We start from the raw sequence: 24846 nt of genomic DNA, 5'->3' as shown, positions 1-24846 counted from the left end.
TTTCTGCTTTATTAACTGACACAAACACCTGATTGTCCCTTTTTATCTTTAATTTTATTTTCCTGGTGTACAGTTTTTATACAGTAGTGAACGTATTTATGTAATTCACATTTCTGTACAAGTAATGCAGACGTTTTCTCCTCTAAAATTAAAAAACAAACAAACAAAAAAACACCAGAAAGAAAAATAAAGCATGAAAAAAAAAAAAACAAACAAACAAACAAACAAACGGCTACTTTCAAGTGGATCAAACAGTTTTTCTGCTAAAACCTGAAACAGCTGCTTTTAAAAAAAAACTATAAAACACAGAAACAAAACTCTCAGTTTGCATCAACATGGTTGTGTTTACATGAATAAAGCCACCGTCACATGTCAAACACTTTATGATAAATAAGAAATGATCTCATGGTGATAACTAGTCTCCTAATAACTACGTTAACTATTAAAACTATGCAACAGCTGTTCTGTCACATCTTAACGTGATCAACAGTCTTCTTTACGTTAACGATTCATCCAACCGGCTGCAGAACAGAACATGAACTCAGCGTCGCGTCGGAGAGAAAACATCGTTAGTCTTAACTTTGTTTTTTTTGGAATTTAAGCGTCTGAAACTCATCAGCAGATAAACTGGTTTCTATCTGACGTCACTGGGATTAAACGTTTTTATCATTCAGCGAGAAACATCTCAACATCAGCTTCAACATTTTTAGCACAAACTGCTTTAAAGTTTCCCCTTTTCAACCTAATATCCTCAGCTACTGAGAACCTTTAAGAACAAAAAACTCAGAAAACAAGAGAAGAAAAAAAAAAAAAGTCACTTTTGCAAAATCCCTGTTTGCATTTCTGAGTAATTTAAAAAAAATAAACAACAACAACAACAAAAAAAACAACCACTTTGATTGAAATGCAGTTTCCTCAAATGACAACAGAACACAGATCAGTTCATCAGTGTTGTTCTGATGTTTGGATACGAACACGTTGAGCTGCAGAAAAAAACTGAAACTATCAACTACAGATTCAAACTATTCAAAAGTTGCTTCTCTTCTTGTTTGATCAGCTTTTCTGTCTCTACTCTCTCTTTCCTTCTGTCATTTTCTCTTCTTGTGAATAAATCTGCTTCATCTCTGCTTTATTATTCCAGCTCACTTCACGTCTTAGTTAAAGAATGACAACAGTGTTTATATAAATCACAGGCTCCAGACATCAGGTCTGTTAACGGATCATTCTTTTACATCTCAGGTCTCATTTTTGTAGTTTTCGGCATCACTTCTACGTGTGATAATCACATTATTATAACTAAAAAGGGACACGTCAACATCACTTCTATTAAGTTCAACGAGGCAAAAAAAAACACGTTTAAATTCAGTAGAGCTGCGACGTTTAGCCGCTGTTTTGATATTCAATCGTTTTTTTCAAGCAAAAATATTTGATTTGATGAATAATCGACTTCATTTGACGACTTTACGTTGAGTGTTTTATTCACCTAACGACTGATTGATTAATAGAAAAACTATCCAGATGATCTTCCACTTTGTTTTAGGGTTAAACTGAAAGTGAATGTTGTTAATAATCCTTCATTGCACAGTCTGCACACAACTACGGCAAGTACAGCAGGTCAAACTTAGACCAAGATGTCAGTGATGGATGTTTATAAAGTAATAATATGACTTTAACCTGACTGTTCTCATTAGTGATGTCAGCTTACTGAGGACGATGTTATTAATACTTATAGAAATAAAGCACAAATTGACAAAAATAAGACCCAAATGATCCAAACGTCCATCAGAGTGAACGTGAGCGCTGACGTCGATCCAGACTGTACGTTAACGAGTGTCTACTGGAGTGATGTCACACTCTCACTGCTGCGGAGCGTTGTGGTCGGTGTCCACCGTCCTGATGATGACGATCTGCTCCAGGCTGGTGGCGGGGGAAGGCGGCGGCCGCAGCTGCTCCACCAAAGCGTGGAGGGTGTCCGAGTTGATGGTCTGCTCCTGGTCGGCTTCGAAGGCGACCTGGTCGGCGGTGCTGATCGGCGGGTGGGCGGGCTCCGCCTTCAAGTCCTGGATGATGGCGGTGCTGGTGGAAGCGTCGGTGGCGTCGGCGTCTGCGGGGTCGGCGGACGGGGCCATGGCTTTGGGGTTGGGCGTGGCTGGTTCTGGGTTGGGTGGCTCGCCTTCAGGGATGGAGGCCAAACCTTTGTTTTCCTGGGAGAGTTTACTCTGGACGAAGGCCACGGGATGACTGGAGGCCAGGAGGACTACTGCTCCACACGCACGCACACGCACACACACACACACACACACACACACACACACACACAGACACACACAGACACACACACACACACACACACACACACACACACACACACAGACACACACAGACACACACACACACACACACACACACACACACACACACACACACACACACACACAGACACACACACACACACACACACACACACACACACACACACACACACGCACACACACACACACACACACACACACACACACAGACACACACACACACACACACACACACACACACAAATACAAAGTTATTAAGCTGAACTTCTGTTTCAGTGTCAGACTGATGAGTTTAAAACCTGATACAGTAACAATAAAACTACAACAGCAGAACAGAATTTACATGTTTGCTTTCATTTAATAAAATAAACATCTCAGTTCTACTTTGACATCAATCTGACAACAGTAATGTAGCAACTGATGATTATTTTCATTATGGATTATATTGTTTGGTCCATAAAATGTCACAGGATGTTGAAAAATGTTGATCAGTGTTTCCTGAAGCTCAAGAAATGTCTGTTTTGTCCCGACTAACAGCCCCAAACCCAAAAATATTCACTTTACTGTCACAGAAAACTAAAGAAACTAGAAAATCTACTAATTTGAGAAGCTGAAATCAGATTTTTTATGCTTTTTTCTAAACCAAAGAATATCTTGGTCAACTAAAATCGTATATAATCTTTAACTTTACAAATTTGTTAGTCTGTCCCCCCCGCCGCAGGAAATAATGGATTAATCCTGGAAAGCTGTTGATGTAGCACTTTCTCATTATGAAAATAACACGGAGATTATTCAACCAATGAGAATTTAGTCAGACGAGAGCATATCGACCAACTGATCGACCAGCAGACTGCAGCCCTATTTTTTTCTTGAATAACAACTTCAAACGATTAATTGATTATCAAAATAGTTGCTGATTAATTTTCTGTTCATACACACTCACACACACACACACACACACACACACACACACACACAGCTCACCAGCTCTGGCTCTCTCCTTGTGTTGTCGCACTTCATCAGCGTGAGCTTTCTCCTGGTGTTTGATCATGTTCTTCACGCTGGCGAACCTGTTTCCACACAGCAGGCACTGCACACCGGTGTTCCCCTCTACACACACACACACACACACACACACACACACACACACACACACACACACACACACACACACAGACACACAGACACACAGACACACACACACACACACACACACACACACACAGCACAGTGTGAGAAAGGTTGAATCCTACTATCATCTTCGGTAAAGTTGATGCTTCGCTGACTGTGATTCGGCCACAGCTGAACTTCACTCGGTCGTCAAGAACTGTTGATTATTTTCTCCATTAATTGTTGTTGTTTATAAAACGTTAGAAAATTGTGAATGATGACCGTTTCAGTTACCAGAGGGTGACGTCTTAACAGCCCAAAACATTCAGTTTACTACCACGTATGACAGAAAAGCATTAAATCATCACAATAAGAGGCTGAAACCAGAAACATTTTGGTGTTTTTGCTCAAAAATGACTTAACTGATTATTCATTTACCTTAATAGTTGCTGATTAATTTTCTGTCAATCGACTAATCGATTAATCATTACAGCTGTAGTCTGAAGTCACTTCCTATTGACTGTATAGTTCACTATGTTTACAGTCCACTAATTTATGTGAGTGTCTGAATTTGAGTGTAAATGTTTCCGCTATTTAGCGTCCACAGCATGAACGCTACTTCCTGCAAATATTACTGCAACAGCACAATCAAAATTATATTTTACACTTAGTTTATGAAACTAACAGCCACAATGTTCCTGTGTCAGCTGGGTAACAAGTAGCACGTTATTTATTGTGGTTATTTCATTCTTCTCATTCATTACTTAAACCTGCATTAACTGATGATTCATCCACAACACTGACACATCATCAGCTTTTAAGTTGATATGTTGAACATGTTAGCAAACAGTTGCTTATTTCCACATCCAGCAGTTACGGAGCAACATTATCATTCATGTGGAGTCGTGTTTCTGTCCACCTGGTGAATGTAAGTCCAATATTCACTCTCTTTTAGCTCTGTTTTTACTCTCTACCAACTCCTGAGGGAAATATCTGGCTCTTTAGCTGCTAAATGCTCCACTATGTTCACCAGCTAGTCTACAGCTAACTGTGTCTGTTTGGTGCTGAGCAGGTAGTGTACAGTGACTTTTTACAGCTTTTTCTCTGAAAACGACGCTATGAGAGACGCTGAGAGTGAACCAGAACAGTAAAGTTGCAGCTGGACAGATAAACGATGAGCTGAAACTCACTATAAAGCTGCATAAAGCCTCTCTTGAGGAAACTCACCTGGGTGAAGTCGTCGCATGTGTTTCTTCAGTTCGGACGACGTCACAAAACTTGCGTCACATTTTGGCTGCGAACATTTGTACGGAGTCTCACCTGAAACACACACACGCACGCACGCACGCACACACACACACACACACACACACACACACACACACACACACACACACACACACACACACACACACACACACACACACACACACACACACAAAGTTTTCAGCCGTTAAATCTCTGTGAGGAAACCAAACCAGTTCTACTCTGAAACTCTTCCCCCCTCGTTAACATACTTCCTGTCTCTCTCTCCCGGATCAATAAAAAGTTTCTCACCTGTGTGTTTTCGTGCGTGAGCGATGAGAGAGGAGGAGACGGAGAACGACATGCCGCACAGATCGCACTGGTACGGTTTCTCCCCCGTGTGTCGTCGCTTGTGATAAGTCAACGTGCTGGACTGAGCGAACGCCTGACCGCAGACGTCACACACGTACGGCTTCTCGCCGCTGTGAAGTCTGCAGCGAACACACACACACACACACACACACACACACACACACAGTCAGGGATGCTCTATGACATACTAGATACATCAGTACAATAATCTTCAGGTAGAAGCCAAAACAAAAGAAAGTGAAGAGGTGATACAACATTTAACACTGTTTACATAACTGATTGTTTAAGTTGTTTTTTTAAGCAAAAACAACAAATATTTGATAGTTTCAGCTTTTTAAATGTGAGAATTTGCAGCTCGACATTTGATGGCGTCATCTTGTTCTCTGCTGTCATCGACATTTTTGATCGTTTTATTGACTGATAATGATCATTAATGAGGATCAGTGGATGATGAAAACAGTTAATCATTTAATTACATGTCTTCACACTGACACTGAAATATTGGTATAATTTACAGTTATATATTTATTTTTGGCCAATTATTACTGCTTCTTTTTTCCTTCTAGTATATTCACTTGTTCACTGATAATACAGCCGAACAAGTACTTGTTTTTAAACTGCAAGAACTTAGTGTGACTGACATTTCCTACTCTTTATTTTAGTTTTATTACTTATTATAATTATAGTTATTATCATTATTTCCGTTTCTATGTTATATTTTGATGACAGTTTCTATGTCTGTTCTGTTTTGTAACTAGATTGTGACATAAGTACCAGTATCAGATATTTAAAACCGCTTTATCTGTAAATGTTGTAAAATTATTTAAAAAATAGGTTAAAAGATATATTTTAAGAGTAATATAAAGCAATTTTATGTCAAATATAAAATCTATGTAATATCTTACACATTATGAGCAAAATCTGTTTCCGTAGAAACTTTAATTTAATTAGAAGTCGAGTTTTGTTTCGCTGACGTGTCGTTGAATATGTTGTAGACGATGACAGCGAGCAGCTTCGTCTTATCAAAATATATTTGTTTATCTTGATACAAACTTCACTTATATAATAATTCAAACAAAAAAAGTTTAATGTATAAAAAATGATCACAGTAAAGATCACAACGTTCAGCCTGTACGTACAGATTAAACTAATGACATATGAAGCAGCGCAGGTTACCATGACGATGCACTCACAGTTCAATCACAGGTGATGTAATATAAACCGAAGCAGCGTTCGTACCTGATGTGAATCTTGTAGTTGGACGAGGTGGCGAACTTGAAGCCGCAGCGTTCGCAGGTGTACGGCTTCTCCTCGCCGTGGTGCATCCGGCGGTGAGCGACCAGCTGACACTTCTGAGCAAAACACTTTTCACAGTCGGAGCAACTGAACGGCTTCTCGCCTGTAACCAACACACAGAGAGAGAGAAAGACGAGGAGACGGAGTTTAGACAAGAAAACACACCGATCTGATATAAAATATAATAACTGATGAATTAATTCTAAAGATAAATTCATCAATTCCTAGTTTGATGTGTTTTGTTTGGTCAATCAACTAATCAGTCGATCAACATTTGATAAATGACCGACATCGTCTAGTTTCAGCTTCTTAAATGTGATGATTTGTTGCTTTTCTCTGTGTTTTTATCATTATAAACTGAATTATGGCCACAAGTATCGATTATTTTCATTATTGATTGATCCTTTAGTCTATAAAACATCAGAAAACCAGTTTATCAGAATGCAATGTGATGTCTTCAAATGTCTTGTTTTTTGTCTTGTCCCCGAAGATATTCAGTTTAATATAATAATAATAATAATAACTTTATTTATATAGCACCTTTTAAAACAGAGTTTACAAGGTGCTTTGACTGACAAAGTAAAAGCAAAGACATGAAACTGAAAACAATAACAGATCTGACCTGAAAAAGATGGCGGCCGAAGGTAAAGAAAGACAATAAAGAAAAAAAGACGATCTAAAGACAACATTACATAAAAGCAAGTCTGTAAAAGAAGTGATTTAAAAGAAGTCAGTGATTCTGCAGTCTGATCTCCTCTAGCAGGTCGCTCTAAAGTCAAGGGGACCTGATGGAAAAAGCACCTTTAGGTTTAATCCTTGACTTTGGAACAGCCAGAAGGGCCACCTGAGGATCGTACGGGGGTCAGCGTATCTGTTATGTAGCTCAGAGCTTCAGACCCAGACGAGCTTTAAAAGTGATCAATAAAATCTTAAAAATCAATTCTAAAATGAACAGGAAGCCGACGGAGAGAAACCAGAATCAGAGTGATGTGATGTTATCTGTTAAAACCAGTAAGAAGCCGAACTGCTGCGTTCTGGACCAGCTGGAGGCGGAACAGGGATGCAGTGATCTAGTCTGGAGAAAATGACGGAAAGTGGTGGAGCATCGGCTTAATTCTAGAGGTGGTTCTGATTTGGAGGAAGCTGGACTGGTTTGAAACTTCAGACCTGAATCCAACAGTATTCTGAGATTTCTGGCGGTGGGCTTCATGTAGGTGGATAAGGGGACCGAGGTCAAGAAGAAACAGCAAAATCTCACCTTTGAGAACCTGGAACCATTCAAGTTCTCAAGGAATTCAATTAATTGACTGATCTTTGCAGCATTAAACTGAATATTTTTGGGTTTTGGACTGTTGGGAGACATTTGAAGATGTCATCCTGCCTCTTCCTACTTTAAAAGTCACAGTTTTCTGACGTTTTACAGGCTAAATGATGAATTGATTCGTCTCTTTAACAGACGCTCTGTTATTCAGGTGTATTGATGACCCTGCGGTCGGCTCACCTGTGTGAATGCGCAGGTGTGTCTTCAGCTGTGTGGCTTGTCTGAAGGTTTTGGAGCAGAAGATGCAGGAGAAGGGTTTCAGCCCGTTGTGGATCTTCTCGTGTCGGTGGAGGCTGCTGGCGTCCTTAAACAGTTTGTTGCACTCGCCGCACGAGTGCAACGTCTGTAACGTCTGCTCGTCCATTCCCGTCGGATCCTGTTCCCCGATCTCGCCCTCGCCCCCCTCCGCCTCGTCGTCCGCCCCCAGCTCGCCGCTGTCTTCCTCGTCGTCCTCCCCTCTGGTCCCCCTCCTGCCTCGCCCCCTGCCCCTCCCTCTTCCTCTCCCCCGGCCGCGGCCTCGCCCTCTCCGTCCCTCTCCTCCGCTGCTCAGTCGGGGTTTCTTGGCGGCGGATTCGTCCTGCGAGGGGCTCCAGTCCGCGGACGTGTCCCCGAGGTCCTTCACGCTTGTGTCAGAATCTTCCACGGTGAGATCTATCCTTTTCACACCTCCTCTTCCTCTCCCCCTGCCTCTCCCTCTCCCTCTCCCCCTCCCTCTCCCCCTGTAGCTCTGGGTTTTAGGTGTGTCGTCGGTGGAGCTGCTGGGCTCCGCCTGCTCTCCGCTCAAACGTTTGGGTCTCCCCCTGCCCCTCTTCCTGGCCAGTCCTCTACCGGCGCTCCTCGGCGTAGGGTTGTACTCGTCATCGCTTTTGTCTCCCTCTTCCACGTCTGCGTCTTTGGCCTCGTTCTCCTGCTCTTTGCCGCCGTCCTTCGCCTCCTCCTGCACCGCCGCCGCCGCCGCCGCCCCCGCCCCCGTGACGGAGACGATAGACAGGGCGAGAGGGGAGCTGGGGTTGCTCCAGGAGCCGGCGGGACTGGGAGGAGAGAGACCAGCTTCCGACTGGGACTTTTCGCTCTGCTCGGACCAGTGGGGGGTTTCCTCCAGATACTTTGTGGCCTCAGACATCCCCAGAAACACGGCGGCTCGACGAACGGCGGCTTGTCTGGTACTGAAAACACCAAAATAACAAATCAGTTTGTGTAAAACTTCATTTATATGTTTATTTTTTCCTGAGCTACATTAAAAGCAGTTTTACCTGCTGAGGTTCATCTGTCCTGTGTAGATAAACTCCAACAGCTTCTCCAGAGAATAACGACTGACTTTGTCGGGATCCAAGGTCGTGACATCCTGACCCTTTTCAGCCTGAGAGGAGAAGTACTTGCTGAACGCTGCCAGGATGTTGCGGTGAGCTCTGAACTCCACGTCTCTCACTACAATGGTGATATCACACAGGAAGTCCATCTCCCGCTGCTCATGTAGACGCTGCAGAAGCAGCTTCCCATGACTGCTGACCTGAGTCATCGCTGCTGCCTTGACGACAGAGGAGACAGTCGACATGATTATTACATCATATTATTATGACCAGTGATCAGTACAGAGGTTTTTATTTTCTATGTAGGAGATGTTGACCTCTGAGAGGCGCTACAGTCAATTATTACATTACTATAATAATTATTAATAATATAACTATTATTATTATATCCAGTGATTTTTGTATTATTATTATTTGTTTTGTTTGTTTTTATTTCAGGTTTTTTTTAGTTCTTGTTGTGTTTTCTCACTTCATGTGTCGACCTCTGTTTTGTGTTTATGCAATAAAATAAATAAATAAATAAAATAAATAAAATAAAATCAATTGAGAATATTTCTACGTTGTTAATTTCAGGTGAAATCATCTTAATGAAACCTATGATTAAAGATGTAGTGAATTTTTTAAGGCAGCTTTGCATCGTTTTAACAAATATCTCAGACACAATATTAAATCATTTTAACTGTTAAAAGACGTTTCTTGTACAATTTGTTTGTGTTTCCTTGTTGGTTTTTCATGTTAAGTTTATTTGGATACATGTGTAATAACAAACATCTGAGCAAATATGAATTGACCAAGACAAATATAAATGTAGTTAAAACACATTTGAAGGATCTTTTAATATCCAGTATGAAGAGGAGGAACGATTACAGCGAGGAAAACCTCTTTACTGTTACCATGGATACCTGACTGATGCTTTAAGACAAACTATCCTTTAAAATGTCAAAATAAACAGGAAGAATCTTTGAGTCATTTTCTCAAATATCTGGACTGAATCTGTTGAATTGAATTTGAAAAGCATTGATTAACTGTGTCAATAAAAATAATACTCAAAAACAAAACAAAACAAAACAACTTACAGGAAATATTACAAATATTTACAAACTCTATATAGTGACTCTCTCTTCATATTGTATATTTAAGTGTAAATACTGTAATTTAGCCTTTATTTGCATTTGTTTTCTTTTTCATCTCTTTGTTTTTGTGTTTTGATTTGTTTTATGTCGAGTGGCTGCTGTGGCATTTTAATTTCTCTTTTTGATCAATAAAGTTTTTATCTATGAATCTAAACTGTATTTAAGGCTTAAAGGGTTTATTTAATGTAACTTAAGATACTTTTAACACTTTTTCATCCTATAAAATAAATAAACCTGTAAACAACAGGTTGACTCACCTGGTGAAAATCCAATATCAGACCTAGAAAACACAAAGAAAACAAAACATTTCAAACAAAAACTGGACAAACATCTGTTTGACTGTTTTACTGAATGTTAATATTAAAGTTCTGACTGACTGTTATTTATTCTTTCTCAACTTTATTGAAAACAGTCAAACTCAAAAAACAACAACATATAAACAAGTATGTAGAAAAAAAAAAGGGGAACCAAGGTAAAATGTTTATAAAATAAAAATAAGAACATTCAGTAAGAGGATTGAAGCTTTTTATATTCAATAAAGAACTAAATAAAACAGGAAGAGGAACAAATAAATAAACAAATAAATAAATAAATAAATAAATAAAGGGAGACAGATTAATAATCAAGTAACATTAGTCAATAATTTTAAATGTTTTAAAATTGTTTGGGTCTTTGTTGCTTTTTCATTTTGCTGCTTGACTAGAGAATTATAATCAAGCTCAATATCAATTATTAATAAGGTAAAGTTTGATTTTCTATTGATTAATTACATTTGATGTCAATGGAATTTGCCAAAAAATAGAAATAGTTGGATTAAAAAGCAAACATTCTTATTCATTAAGCTTTTTTCAAACTAAATTAAAATATCACCACCATAAAGTGACCATCTGAACAATTTTTCTAGATAAAACATTTTGCACATCAATCCAAAAATGTTTCAGAACACATACAACGGAAAAATCAGTGAAAACTGATTCTACTGTTTAAACGACAGAAATCACAATAATAATTAATATTCAGTTTAAACCTTTACAGAACGAGCTGCACAGGATATATTCTATGTAAAATTTTAAATTATACCTATTTTATTTTATTGATAATACAATATTTGTCTTCTTCTGTCTTGTTTAAATGTCATCGCACCGTTTGTCTTCCTCTTATTATTATTATAATATTACTATTATTATTATCATTATTGTTAGAGATGCACCAACACCGATATTGACTCAAATAGCTGCATCTGGTATTGGACACCATTATTTTAATAAATAACAATTCAACATATTTATATCTATTTATTTATTTGTTACATTTTGGGAAAGTAATGTTTAAGTTAAGCCTGATGTTGCCGTTCACACAGTGCGGCAAACAGCTCATTAATTAAACACTGGTATCAGCGATACCCAGAGCCCAGGTATCAGTATCGGGACTGAAAAAGTTGGATCCCTGATTATTATTATTATTATTATTATTAATGTTATCATTATTATGAATATCTGGCCAGCTGACGTCACTGAGCAACTCCTGCCCTCCTCCCCCCTCTCAGCCCACTTTTATCATTTTTATGCAGTGGGTGGAGTTAAGCTCAGACCTGGGGGTGACTTTAATATGAACATCCAACTTTGTAACATTATATATATGTGACAGAAAATAAGGAAAAGCATAACAGGTGCCCATTAATATAAAGTCCTGACTTACTTTCAGTAGTGTCAGTCACAGCTTCTCCTCCTCTTTAATAATCAGATTGTAGATTCTTCTGTTGGAGATGGTTGAGAATTTAAATGAGAGTTTTAGGAAGGCAGTTCATGGGGAATAATAATGAGGATAGTGTAAATAAACACATATTAGCAGATGTATTCCTTTGAATCAGCAGCTGACAGGTGAGATGGAGGAGCAGTTTTGGAAAATAAAAGCTGCCGCCTGCTTCCTGAGCAGGCCTCCATGTCCGGCTAATGCTAATGCTAACAGCGGCGTCGTAGGTCGGTTTAAACGACTCCGGGCGGGTGTTTGAGGCTTCACATGTACTCGTGAATGCTTGGTGAGCTGAACAAGCCACATCAGGAGCGGTTTAACTCATTGAGCGTCTCACCTGAGCAGCAGGTGTGTGAAGCTAAAGCTAACTGTAAAGCTAACTGTTTTCATAGTGGCGAAAAGCGCGGAAAACATTGTGCTCTTATTTCGAAGGTTTGACGGTTTGTACCGGCGGTGTCGGCGTTAAGTTGGCACAAAAAATGTTAGAAAAGCTTATTTCCGCAACAAGCCGCACAAACACGTCGTTCATGTTAAGAAGTAACTGCTGCAAATGCACCGTTTTAATCAAACGCAAAGTAAATAAAAGCAGAAAAGTACCTTCTAATATCCGCGATCTCCAGCCATTATCCCGTGACGTCAGGAGTTCTCGCGAGACCTCGACGTTCAGCAAAGATGAGCTGCTTGTTCCAGATGGACACCGCCACTGCTGCACGACGGACGGGAGTCTGACCGGTTTCTATCTGGATCCTATGATACACAACAGAGCAGAACAGAACACAGCGCGTTTTATTAACTTAAAGGACGAGTTCACAATTATTCAAGTCTGTCTTATAACAACAGTCAGGTGTCTAAATGAGCATTAAAACATGTTTTTCTTGCTGTAATCATTCCTCCTGTTCATACTGACCATTAGAAGATCCCTTAACTGATGGGGAGCGATATCCACAGTCCTCCTTCTGTGCAAAAATATATTTAAATTAAAGTTTATCTGAAGCTGATATGAAGCTTCAGCGTTCAAATGAGTCAAATCAAGAATCAAAAATTTGTTGCAACTTTTTCTGTCTGGAAAAAGTTGCAACAAATTAATCAAATATCTCACAGATCACGAGACAGTTACTGTTGATTAAGTGAACGTCATAGAAACATCGCTGTTTATTAATCAGTTTCACATTCAGTCATGGATATTTGTTATCTGAATCCCCAACCATGCTCTCATTATACTCTTCACACCTTTGCACAATTTGCATCCTGTTTACAGAAACAGTTTCGCTTGAATATAGAGAGGGTATTTTATGCCCACTTGTTGTTTCTATATTCATGTTTCGATTTCCCACTTTCTTGTACATAATAGTGATACGTTTATGTTTAAATATCTTTGTTCAGCTTGTTTTCGCTGTGTATCTCTCTGAAGATTGTTGTATGTAAGCACATTTAGAGCCACTAAACCAGAGTCACATTCCTTCTACGTGTAAACATATTCGACCAATAAAGCTGATTCAGATTCAGATTATGCAGCATTGTTTTTGACACCAAGATTTTCATCTTTCATCTCCAGCCGGGTGCTGATCTGGAAAAAAAACTTCTTCCATGTGAAACATTTTGGATGTATAATTCAATCACATATCACCACATGATTTAAATAAGGAATCATTCGTTCCTCTTTTATGTCTCCCTCTGCTGCCAAGACCTGGAGCAAATACTGATTTGTTTCTTCTAGTGCATGTTTAGCACCACGTTCACGCTTTTCTCTTTTCTGTTTAAAAAATAAATTATAATCATAATAAATGTTTGTTTTTATTAAAAAAAGGAGAGTGTTTTGATGCTGCTTTTTTTCCTGCACCTGCACCCACCCAGGGTTGGATGTAAGTTTCATCTTTAACAATAATAGACAATTTGTATATTTTAACACTGGAGTTATTAATCAACATTAATATGATTCTCTGTGAAATCAGCTGAAAATCAACTCAAAAGCTGTTCTGCAACAGATCTAAGACTTCCAGCTAAAAGAAGTCAGTCTAAAAATGTTTTTGAACTTGGTATTAATGATAAGAGACAGTTTACACACATTCATATACTGAGGCTGAAAATACACTGTAAGGTTTAAACTCTGCTTTTCCATCTCTACTTGCTACTGGATTCATCTGATTTACAGCTTTCACAGCATATCAGAGTAAAATCTTTCTCTGTGTCTGAGGAATATAAGTCTCTGTAGATGCAGGAGTTTAATGGGGAGATAAGTGAGTTGAATATTACAGTTCAGCTTCTCTGCAGTGTGGGAACTTCTCTCATATCATTACTCTGCTCTCAAGAGACCATCATCGACTGCTTGTGTTTGATGTCGTCTTTCGTCTTCCAGCGTTTTAATCATTTTGATGCCTGATAATAGAGTCTATAAAACTCTTTTCGAAGCATCGGTCTGGTGTTCAGCAGGACTAAACTGCCAACCGAGGAGCCTTTTCAGCTCAGTAAAGCTTTTTGTCCTGCACCGTCGCTCTGATGCAGAGGAGAGCAGGAGCTACACGACATCCCGCAGCCGTATTTATTGTTGACAGGTAATGAAACTTTTATAGTCTCGCAGAAAATGAGCAATCAGATCTTGTCAAAGACTCTCTATCCCGCACTGAGGAACGCTGATTTAATTTCAACCACGTACATGTGACTGTTGTGGGATTAAATCTGGGTTATTTAAAGCAGAAGTCTTGAGACAAGGGTTTGCATACTGGGTGTGATGCACATGACCAGAGAGAAAATGAGAACTGAAGTTGAACAGATATTTTTACAACAGACTTTTTTCCCCAATAGCAATATTATTTATTACATTGCAGTAATTGCAGGAACTAGCATTGTTAATATGATTACTTTCACTCGCTTTGTCAGTTTTTGCTTTGCCAACACGCTGATGTTTGTACTTTTATCTTTACAGCTGATACTCAGGATATTTTGGAGACATTTCTGATGGCTGTAAGGGTCACATACAGTACAGGCCTCACTATAATAGATCTAATTCCTTATTAAACTCATGTTACCAGGCTGAATATCCATCTTGCCTTCGTTTATAAGATGAAGATTACCTCCTCTACTTGTGGGTGTAATGAGCTCAAGATCAGTGGAGGAAAGTCTGTGTTAGAATAAAATCTGTGGTGAGTAGGTGCCATTCAGTGCCTGTATTCAGCACACATAGAGCACATTAAACTCTCTCACTTTTTCTCTTTTTTTAGCATCTGACCACTCACTTCCTTTTTTCTGAGAAATATTTCCGTAGTAACACCTCCTGTAATGTGTTGAGGGTGCTTCTACTGCTTTCCAGTGATTATAGTAATCTGAGACATTCGCTGGGATTTTTAGATGGTCTTTTCATGCTTTTTGTGCACAAAAAGCTGTACCCTACGTTTTGACAACCCTGATATTCCCTCTAGTCGGCTGAGAGTTGCTGATGCTCAAAAATATCCACAAAAACTCTTCAGCACCCTGATAACATACAAACACACTTAAATATTAATGTTGGTGACATGTTATTCTGCACATTTCAGCTCTATATTTATATCCTGAGGCTCTACTGGAATATCTTTGCATGTATTATAGTTAAAAAAAACTTTATTTATCTTATACTGAGGCTTTATGCAGCCCCTCAGTTCAGCCTCTGTCTGAAACAGGCCGTTTTAGCTCCTGTCTCTTTAAGACCCCCCTCCTGATGAGCTCTGTTCTGAACGGATGTAGAAATGCTCTTTAGACTTTAGAGTTGTTTAACACTCAACATCAGAGCAGCATATAAATAACAAAACTATAAAAGGCATAATATGGTTCCTTTAAGGATTTAAAAAATGTTCCATCCTTTAATTTTTATGAAAACCATTTGAAATCTCTGTTGGATAAACTTATAAAACATAATTGTGATACAACAAACAACACTCTTCTCACCTCTTGCATGTAGAAATGTTGCTGCTCTTCTCTCAGCAGGATCCGCAGCGCTCGGGAATGTTTGGCTGCTCTGGAATGTGAAATCTTCTGTCAGGCTTTTCCTGTTGTCACGCCGACGTCGTGCACACACACACACACACACCTATTTCACCTGTGTCAGACATATCTATGAACCTCATCTGACACAGTGTGTCACACCTGAGAGATGTGACACTGAAAAAAAAACGATTGTAATGGATTGTTGGCAGGCAGAGTGAAAGTCTTTCACAAACTGGACTGTAGATGTTAAATCAGGATAAAGATTCTGCTGTTGCTGCTGAATATTTCAGTTGTATTTTTATTGAGAAACAAGAAGAAACATCACCTGATTCAATACTTTTAAAACATGACCATAAAAGAATAAAATTAAGGAAATCTGTCAGTAAACAGGTTTAGATTACCAAGAACACAGAAACATTTAAGTTCAGTTGGTAAGAACTTATATTAGGCATGTTGCCGGCAGTCATAATTTCTTAGAAATAACATTCAAGCTGTATTAGGATGCTCTTCAGCTCACATTATGGATGTTTTAATGACTTTACTCATAAGAATCAAAATGTTTAATGTATGATAACATTGTAAAATTTAATTTAGTTTACTTTTCATCTTCTATTTTTGACCTTTGGATAGTTTTGGTTAAAATGGATGCTGTAATGTTTTATGTATGCCAACATCGTCTCAGTATTATTAGATCTGCATTTGACACGGTCGATCACAACATATTACTAGACTGACTGGGTGGGACTTTCTGGAACAGTAATAAACTGGTTTGAATCCTACTTAAATGACAGGGACAACTTTATATCTTAGATAATTACACATCTGAGTGGACAAAAATGACGTGGAGTTCCCCAAGGCTCCATATTGGGGCCTCTCCTGTTCAACATCTACAATCTTGGTCAGATTATGGAAACCAACAAAATATGTCACCACAGTTATGCAGATGACCTCAGATTAACATAACGATATCACCAGGGGACTATGGTCCAATACAAGCACTGAGTGCACTGAACAAATCAGCGACTGGATGTGCCAAAATCTCCTCCAGTTAAACAAAGATAAAGCTGAAGTTTGTTCAGCTCTAATCGGTAATATTAAAAACCACAAACCAAGCCAGAAATCTTGGTGTAGTTTTAACAGCCACATTGAGACAATTACAAAGTCAGCCTACTATAAGTTTTAAAGGACTTATGTCTATGTGTTTATCTTCAGTCAACTCGACTACTGTAACAGTGTCTTTACAAGTCGATCAGACAGTTGCAGCTGATTTAAAGTCCTCATGAAGACCAGGAGAGTGGATCACATCACTTCTCAGATCTTTACACTGGCTTCCTGTCTGTCAAAGAATTGATTTAAAAATACTGCTGTTGGTTTATAAAGAACTGAATGGTTTAAAAATACATTTCTGATCTGCTGCTACGTTATGAACCATCGAGACCTCTCAGGCGGTCTGGATCAGGTCTGCTTTCTGTCCCCAGAGTCCAAACTAAACATGTTGAAGCAACGTTCAGTTTTTATGCTCCACATATCTGAACAAACTCCCAGAAAACTGCAGGTCTGCTGCAACTCTCAGTTCTTTTCAATCACAGCTGCCTTTTATTAAACCAGTTTGAGGTTTTTATTCATATCTCACACTGTGCTGTAACTGCACCGTAGTTCTTATTCTTATTTATTCTTTATTCTTGAATTCTATCTAAATGTGTCTTTTTATAATGTCTTGTGTTTCTTGTACATCTTGTCTGAATGCCTTCATGTCTTATGTAAAGCTCTTTGAATAACTTTGATAAAAAGAAAACTGTGTTACTGTGATATATTTGTTTGTGATATTAATGTTGTCATATTTTGCTATTTTGCCATTTACATTCAGGGGGAAAAACCCCTGAAAAATATTATTTCAAAAAGGGGATTGTACTCAAGTAAAAGTGCATATGTATTACCAGCAACATGTACTTAAGTCAGATAAATAATGTAATAAAATAAAGTGTTACGACAAATATGAGTATGTAAGGTCCATATGAGTTGTATGGTTCTGTATCTGTCATTTCTCTAAGGACAGCGTAACGGGAAACGACAGATACTTGATTAAAATACTGTTAATAGCAAGTAAAAAAAAGCTGTGACAAGAAACTAGGAGAACGTGGTGCCCCCTGACAAAAGAGGAATAGCTGCCAAAGTGTTGAAAAAATCTTCCTAATGGGAAAAATGACACAAATGTTGAGACTGCAAAACGCATAAAATGGGCAAAATGGGTATAACAGAAGACTCAAAGTAGCCACATGAGAAATGGAGCTGCAGATAAACTCATAAACAGGAATAAACATGTGTGCGTTAGACTGTTATTTTCAATGAGTATTGTTGAAAATCTTTTGCTAATAAAGATTCTAGTGAAAATAAAGATAATATTCTCCATCTGAAATGTGGTGGTAGAAGTATAAAGCAGCATAACATTGAAAGCATAAGAACCTCAAAATATAAAAGTAAATATACTTTTCATTACTGGAAAACACGACACACCACTAGTAGTAAAACTACTTTGCATTATTTTGGCTCGAGTGTGTTATCAGTCGCTGAATGTTTCGGCTCCGAGCAGCAAATGCAAATGAGGAGATGAGCTAAACCACAAAATGAGATTAGAAAGACAGAAGTTTTAGTAGCTGGAGGCCGTTGCCACTGATCATCAACACATCGCTGGTTTGGCTTATTTTTTATTATCTAGGCTGGAAGAATTAGACTCACTGCCTTTTCGACATCTTTATTACTGCTCTCCTCTGCAGCTGTGCTCTGTGTGTGTTTGGATGTTCCCAGTGTGTGTTCATGCATCCATGCCTTCAGGGGTCCGATGTGTGTTAGTGTGTGTGTGTGGGTGGTTATTAAGACCAGAGAGAGAGAAAGAGAGTGTTTGAATATGAGATAGCAGAGAGGTTTAATTACCTCGACGGTGTTAATGGCAGCTTTAAATCAAGAAGGAGGCTGCTGATGCGGCTCCAGGAGTCTGTCCACCTTTATACATGAGGACAGTTGTTTTGCTTAGAAGAATAACTGATCATTTCCTGACACATCTTTATTAAAATATCTTATTTTTTATGAATGAATCTCTGAGCAACACATGAGATGCTTAATCAAATATGTTTTTGGGACCATTTTTTAAAAATGTAAGTTTAAATAGGGACATACTGCACATGTATGGATTGAATAAAGGCCCAAGAGTAAGAATAACCCCGATAATAGCAGAATAAATAATAATAGAAATAAAATAATGGGCAGCATATGACATCACTACCAGGGAGTTCGTCGATTCATTGATTGAAAGAAAATGAATCTGCAACTATTTTTTTTTTCATGAATGAATCATGCCAAAGCTCTCTGGTTCCAGCTTATCAGGTGTGAGTATTTTCTGGTTTCTTTAGTTTTCCATGTCAGGAAACTGAATATCTTATCTATTATCAAGACAATCTGACATCATCTGTTGGGCTGTTGGGAAATGACGACTGATTTTTTTTTTTTTTTTTTTACCATTTTCTGACATTTTATAGACCGAACAATTGATCAATTAATGGAGAAAATATAGTAATAATGTTGCAGCCTTAACTAAAGGTGTAAGTTACATTAAGTGAAAACCCTCATATTCCCCCTGAACACCAGTGATATAAGAAAAGTGAGGTCAGACACAGAAAGCTGGAGCTCTTCTCCTCCCACACTTCCTCACATAAACACAGGCCTCCTGACAGATTGATTATGTGGTTCAGCTGATTGCAGTCGTCAGCTTCAATCAATCAAATTCATTTTACTTGTAGCAGGCTCTCTGCAGAGAAAAAGAGATTTGTGTGGTTAACTCTGTGTGTGTGTGTGTGTGTATGGTCTGTCATAGGCTATTTTCGGGGACAAATTTCAGATTTAAGACCAGTTTATTGGAGACGACTCGTCCAATTGGAGACAAAAGCTGAGTCCCTGGTTTGAAGAAAGCTGATTTGATTGATTGATTGATTGACTTTATTGTCCAACTCAGTGGGAATTTTGTCTTTGACTTCTCCCAAAGTGCAGCAAATACATACAGTATGCAACACACCATTAAAAACATGCAAATTATACGACATGCAATAGTGCAAAGTGGGCAGATAGCAGCTGGTACGTTATACAAATAAAACCAGAAAGCAGATATTATAAAATAACAGCTGTTCTCTGATGCATATATGGCAGATGTAATATTTCAGCCAGTGATTAAAGTTATGATCAGCATAAGTCTCCAGGAAATGAATGCAAGTCTATGTAATGTCCCCAAAAGTGATCTAGAACAACCTGTGTGTGTGTGTGTATCTGCAGTAGTGTTTCTCTGATGTTTGCTGTTATGTTTGAATATTATCTTTGTGAACATGTTGGTTTATGTGTGTCTGCTGTGTGAAGGAGCTACAGGGTTTTTCAGGCGTGGTTTATCAGAAGGAAACCACCAGTTTTGATCAGCTGAGTCAAGTTAGATAGAGATAATACAAATATCCGGAAGTAAGGCACTTAACCCTTCAAAATAAATCATTTCATTAACTTCAACAGCAGCTGAATGAATGAAAACATTAAAAAAAGCATATTTTATATGAATCTGCAAAGTGTAATTGTTTTTGAATATATTAGTGTTTGCTCACATGTGGTTCCTGCATGTCATTGTTAAGATGTTTTTGTTCCATATTTTGCCTTCACTCGCTTTAAGTTGTTTAAATGTTTGTCAGTAAGTAAAATGTTTTTATATTTAAAGCAGATTGAAGACTGTGGAGGCTTCATGAGCTGATGGTGAAGCCCAGAGACCAACTTCAAACTGTTCTAATAAAAAATCAATTTAAAAACAACTTTTTAAAGGAATATGCACAATAATTTATAATAAACAGTAATAAATAATAACTATATTTAGACACAGGACTGCTAATTAATTAATTAAAATTAATAAAACCACACAGTGAACCCGTAGAGGTCAGAGGTCATTTGGCTGCTTTGCTCAGTTTCCGATCTACAGGAAGGAAAGTTGCATCATAACATGACCGCCCACAGAAGAGATCAGCTGCAGCTGTGTTTATTTAATCAAAGTTCAGTTTAATGATCAATAAATGGACTGACTGCAGAGTGTCTGCAGCATATATGAAAATTACACAATTTACTCTTAATAATAAACAAACAAACAAGACTAATGAACCCACAAATCATCATTTAGTTTAGCTACTGTCTTCACTTCATGTATCTTACTGACCGACTGTTTTCACTTATAAAAACAAAAATCACATTTATTTTAAAAGATTTTACAATTCTTACAACATACGACACCTTAAGCCTTGTTTAGATCAGTAAAAACTCCCCTAAAATACAAACAAACAAACAACAAACTTTTTAAAAAAGTGTCATGTGTACAAAGTACAGATGTAGCAGTGAAATACATCAGAGAAGCATAATGATAATAATATATAGTTATTATTAATACTCATCAACTTTAATCAATCAGCTTGTTACATCAATACAAGTGTTTATAATTTAAGTTAAGTTTCTTCAGTCTTTGGTTGTTTACTTTTTTATTGTTTCTTTGTTTGTGTTGTGATTTATGTGACCTGCCTGCTGTTACGCTGTAATTTACCTTTTTCATATTTTATAAAACATCATTGCATCTTGTGCATTTTATTGCATTTCTTTTTAGTCTCATCGTCACCGTGTTGTGAGCACTTGTTTATGTTTAATATCTCTCCACTGTGAGTCTTTGTGCACATCTGTGTATTTTATTTATTTATTTTGTTCGTATTTTACCGTTTTATCTTTATACGATCTGTTCTTTTGCACTAAATGTTGATGTCGGCTGTCTGTTTAGATGCTGTGAGGTTTTTATGACATTTGCAGCTCTGCATGCTCTCATGGTCCATGGTTACCTTCAGGGACGATAAAGGTTATCTTATGTTCCTCTTAAGTGAATATTAACTGTATGAAGTAGCATAAACACCAAAACTAGACTTCTCTGTTGTCATGTTTTAGTGTCATTTTTTAAGGATAATCAGGGAGAAAAAAAAGATTTTTCAGCTCCCGGGGGATTTTATTTTGAATGTGGAGTCACAGGAAGTCCTGTCACTCTTGCGTAAATCAGCAAACTGTTGGTTTTGGCTACCGACGCTCCGTTCATTCTCACACTGACACCAGTGGCTGCAGACTGACAGCAGTTCTCATCAGGAGGTAAGAATATCATCCATTCTTCACCTTACAGCTCGTTAGAGCGGTTTAACTCACATCTCTCTGTTTATGTATGGCTCAGCGTGTGTGTTTGGAGGTTAAACCCTGTTGGTTAAAGTTTGCGTGTTGTGGCTGCGCAGGTGCGTAAATGCGCAATTAGTGGTCATTTGCCACCGCGCGTAAAGTTTCCCCGTGAATCGTGATGCGGTGATGGGAGACAGCGGTGCCTGCGCGGTGCTGTTACGTTGTGAGTGGGTGTTTTTTTTTTTTTGGCGTGTGAAGGCATCCGCCCTCTGCAGTGGTCGGGCAGAGCATCCTGGTGTGCTCGCTGGACTGCAGTGGCCAGATATCAGCCAGGCGTTCCGGTGTGTGCGGTTGAATCCAGTCTGAGAGGATCCAGGCAGCCAACAAACCCTGATTGTTTCCTGAGGAGGAGCGGAACGGGTCAGACCTGTAAAGGGGGGAGTGTGCCAGCAGCAGCAGCAGCGGCTGTGAGCTGTTGAGTCACTGCTGGCCTGTCACAGCTCGCTTCTTCCTTTTTATTTTTTTTTCAATTCCGCGATAGATTGCACACAACCTCAACTAAACCACTTCCCTTCAGACCAGTCATCATTCAAAACCAGATCTGCAGGTTCATATCGTTCATTTATATTCTAAGGAACGACAGCTCAGCATGTGTCAGCTCATTAAATCTTCTGTTTGGCTTTCTTCACCCTTCAGTTGAGGTTTAATTGTTTCCTTCTGCACTTGGTGGCTGTTGATTAGGTCAGTCTGTAGAGAAGGAAACTCAAATCTCTGACATCAATAACCACTTTCCAGTCTCTTCTCAGGAAAGCCGTTACATAATGCTGAGAGCTGTTTCTAATATTCAGTTTAATGCAGTAAATCAACAAATCACATGGCTGCTGTATTAGTAACTGAACGGCACAAATGTTACACTTAAGAGCTGCAATGATTAGTTGATTAAAAGGAAAATTAACTGGCAAAGTCATTTTTTCAAGTAAAAACATCAAACTTTTGCTGCTCTCAGTTCTCAGATGTGAGAATTTTCAGCTTTTCTTGCTCTTATATGACAGTAAATTTAATATTTTTGGGGTTTTTTGGATTATTTGTCTGACAAAACAAGACGTTTGAAGATGTCACCTTGTGCTCTATGATACTGTTTCCACTGTTTTCTGATGTTTTATAGACCAAACGATTAATTGATTAATTGAGAAAATATTCTCCAGATTAGTAAATGATGAAAATAATCATCAGTTTCAGCCTTATTACACTTTTCGCACAATTTGGACACTAAATAAAATACAGCTAAAGATTCAAAACTGCAATATGATGTTAAGGTGGCCATTCTGTATGTAATTATGTGTATAGTATTTATTATTAATGATGTTGGTGAAGGTGGACATCTGGATACCGTGTGTCTTCAGGCTTTGGCAGCTTGTGGTGAAAGCACACTGTTTGCAAACCTTCAAAATTTGAGATTAACGTTCGGAGGATGTGACAACGTGCAGAAAAGAAGATGAATTAACTTAAAGAATAGTTTAACATGCTTGTAGGAGGAGTGATGATCATCAGCGTTGTTTGCGTCCGTCTTAAATCAAATGAACATGACTGAAACTGCAAACAAATGTCAGTTTTTCCAGGTGTTTTTAAAAGTTTCTCTTTCTGCTTGTGCGCACGTTTCGCCCTCATCAGCAGCAGCTTAAATGCACAGATGTCAGGAATGATGCTTTTCCTGATTTCCTGCCTCCGAACAATAAACAAAATGTCAGCCAGTTGTAAAGGAGGAGGAGGAGGAGGAGGAGGAGGAGGAGGAGGAGCGGCTGGTCGTTGAAGTATATTTCCTCACCGTAAATTTCCATTCAGTGTCCCTCGACATAGAAACACTTATAGTAACATGACTATAAGGTTTATATTCTGACCATCAGTTTTAATTTTATTTAAATGCAGATGTTGCTATAATATTGTATATATGACACTGTAAGATTTATGATTAATTGGTATTTTTGTGTATTGTCGTGGAGATGTGCATGTTTTGTGTTACGTCAAGCTGTTTCCCCCTCAGCAGTTAAACTAACTGTTGAAGTCGTCTGATTGGATGATTGTGTGTAAACATACAGTATATATGGAAGTGATGTGATGCTCGTATATCTGATTAAGATCAGACAGACTGAAACATCCTGACTGATAAATATTCCAGCAGTAAGAGAGTTTTATACATTTTATTCTAGTTGTGTTTTCCTCTGATGCATCTGTTGCAGGTTTGCAGAGACTTTTAAGAACGTTGTTTCTCGGTTTCAACTCTTGAAATTACGTTCATATACGACTCCAATGCAACAGCATCCTGACTGAATCACGCTTTCTCTCAACATAATGAGAACATGTTGATACTGAATGTATGAGTGAAATGTTCAGAGACGACGTACTTTTTTTTTAATCAAACATCTGATCTTGTAGAATATTCACTATTGAAACTACAGCATTATTAAACTGTTTCTGGTTGTGTTCAGACTCTGGCAGCACTTGATGAAGGTCAGACAAAGGTCTCAGTCTGCAGAGACTTGAAGCTCAACATGTTTGTTAGCATTGAATCCACAGCAGCATCTTTCACACACAGGACTCAGGATGTGAACCCGTCTCTGCTGTCAGAGTCCTGCAGCATCATCCAGGCAGCCATTATGTTTTCCATTGTAATGTAAATGGTAAATGGCCTGTACTTGTACTCTAGTCTTCTGACCACTCAAAGTGCTTTTACACTATGAATCATTCACACACAACTAATCATTCACACACTGATGGCAGCCGTCAGGAGCAATTAGTGGTTCAGTATCTTGCCCGAGGACACATCG

The 24846-nt window shown here is 38.5% G+C and overlaps 2 protein-coding genes across 3 annotated transcripts in view; one reads left to right on the top strand and one right to left on the bottom strand.

Annotated features, from left to right (window-relative positions):
* On the bottom strand, positions 1 to 12501 carry mynn (myoneurin). 2 transcript variants are annotated; one of them, XM_042400092.1, is made up of 10 exons: positions 12449 to 12501; positions 11798 to 11855; positions 10357 to 10379; positions 8910 to 9184; positions 7837 to 8822; positions 6279 to 6438; positions 4980 to 5158; positions 4650 to 4742; positions 3297 to 3422; positions 1 to 2260 (listed from the first exon to the last, which is right to left on the bottom strand). In XM_042400092.1, the coding sequence occupies exons 4-10, from the start codon at positions 9173 to 9175 to the stop codon at positions 1857 to 1859; spliced, it is 2214 nt and encodes a 737-aa protein (XP_042256026.1). In that variant the 5' UTR covers positions 9176 to 9184; positions 10357 to 10379; positions 11798 to 11855; positions 12449 to 12501; the 3' UTR covers positions 1 to 1856. The 2 variants fall into 2 exon arrangements, with proteins under 2 accessions (XP_042256026.1, XP_042256027.1); XM_042400093.1 differs by lacking the exon at positions 12449 to 12501 and adding an exon at positions 12189 to 12431.
* Positions 12502 to 21919: 9418 nt separating this feature from the next.
* The window catches only part of pld1b (phospholipase D1b), a 52959-nt gene continuing 50032 nt past the window's right edge, over positions 21920 to 24846 (top strand). Inside the window, exon 1 of the mRNA XM_042400073.1 lies at positions 21920 to 22000. The gene's annotated coding sequence lies outside the window, so the exon portion shown is untranslated. The remainder of the gene's footprint in view (positions 22001 to 24846) is intronic.

This window comes from Thunnus maccoyii, chromosome 21 (genome assembly GCF_910596095.1).
Source record: "Thunnus maccoyii chromosome 21, fThuMac1.1, whole genome shotgun sequence".
Lineage (NCBI taxonomy): Eukaryota > Metazoa > Chordata > Actinopteri > Scombriformes > Scombridae > Thunnus > Thunnus maccoyii.
This window is presented reverse-complemented; position numbering and strand designations above follow the sequence as displayed.

Coding starts and splice junctions, on each gene's coding strand:
- mynn (XM_042400092.1), bottom strand. CDS start 9,175: ATGACTCAGGTCAGCAGTCATGGGAAGCTGCTTCTGCAGCGTCTACAT. Junction 3,423..4,649: donor CATGCGACGACTTCACCCAG/GTGAGTTTCCTC, acceptor GTGTGTGTGTAG/AGGGGAACACCGGTGTGCAG. Junction 2,261..3,296: donor CAAGGAGAGAGCCAGAGCTG/GTGAGCTGTGTG, acceptor CGTGTGGAGCAG/TAGTCCTCCTGGCCTCCAGT.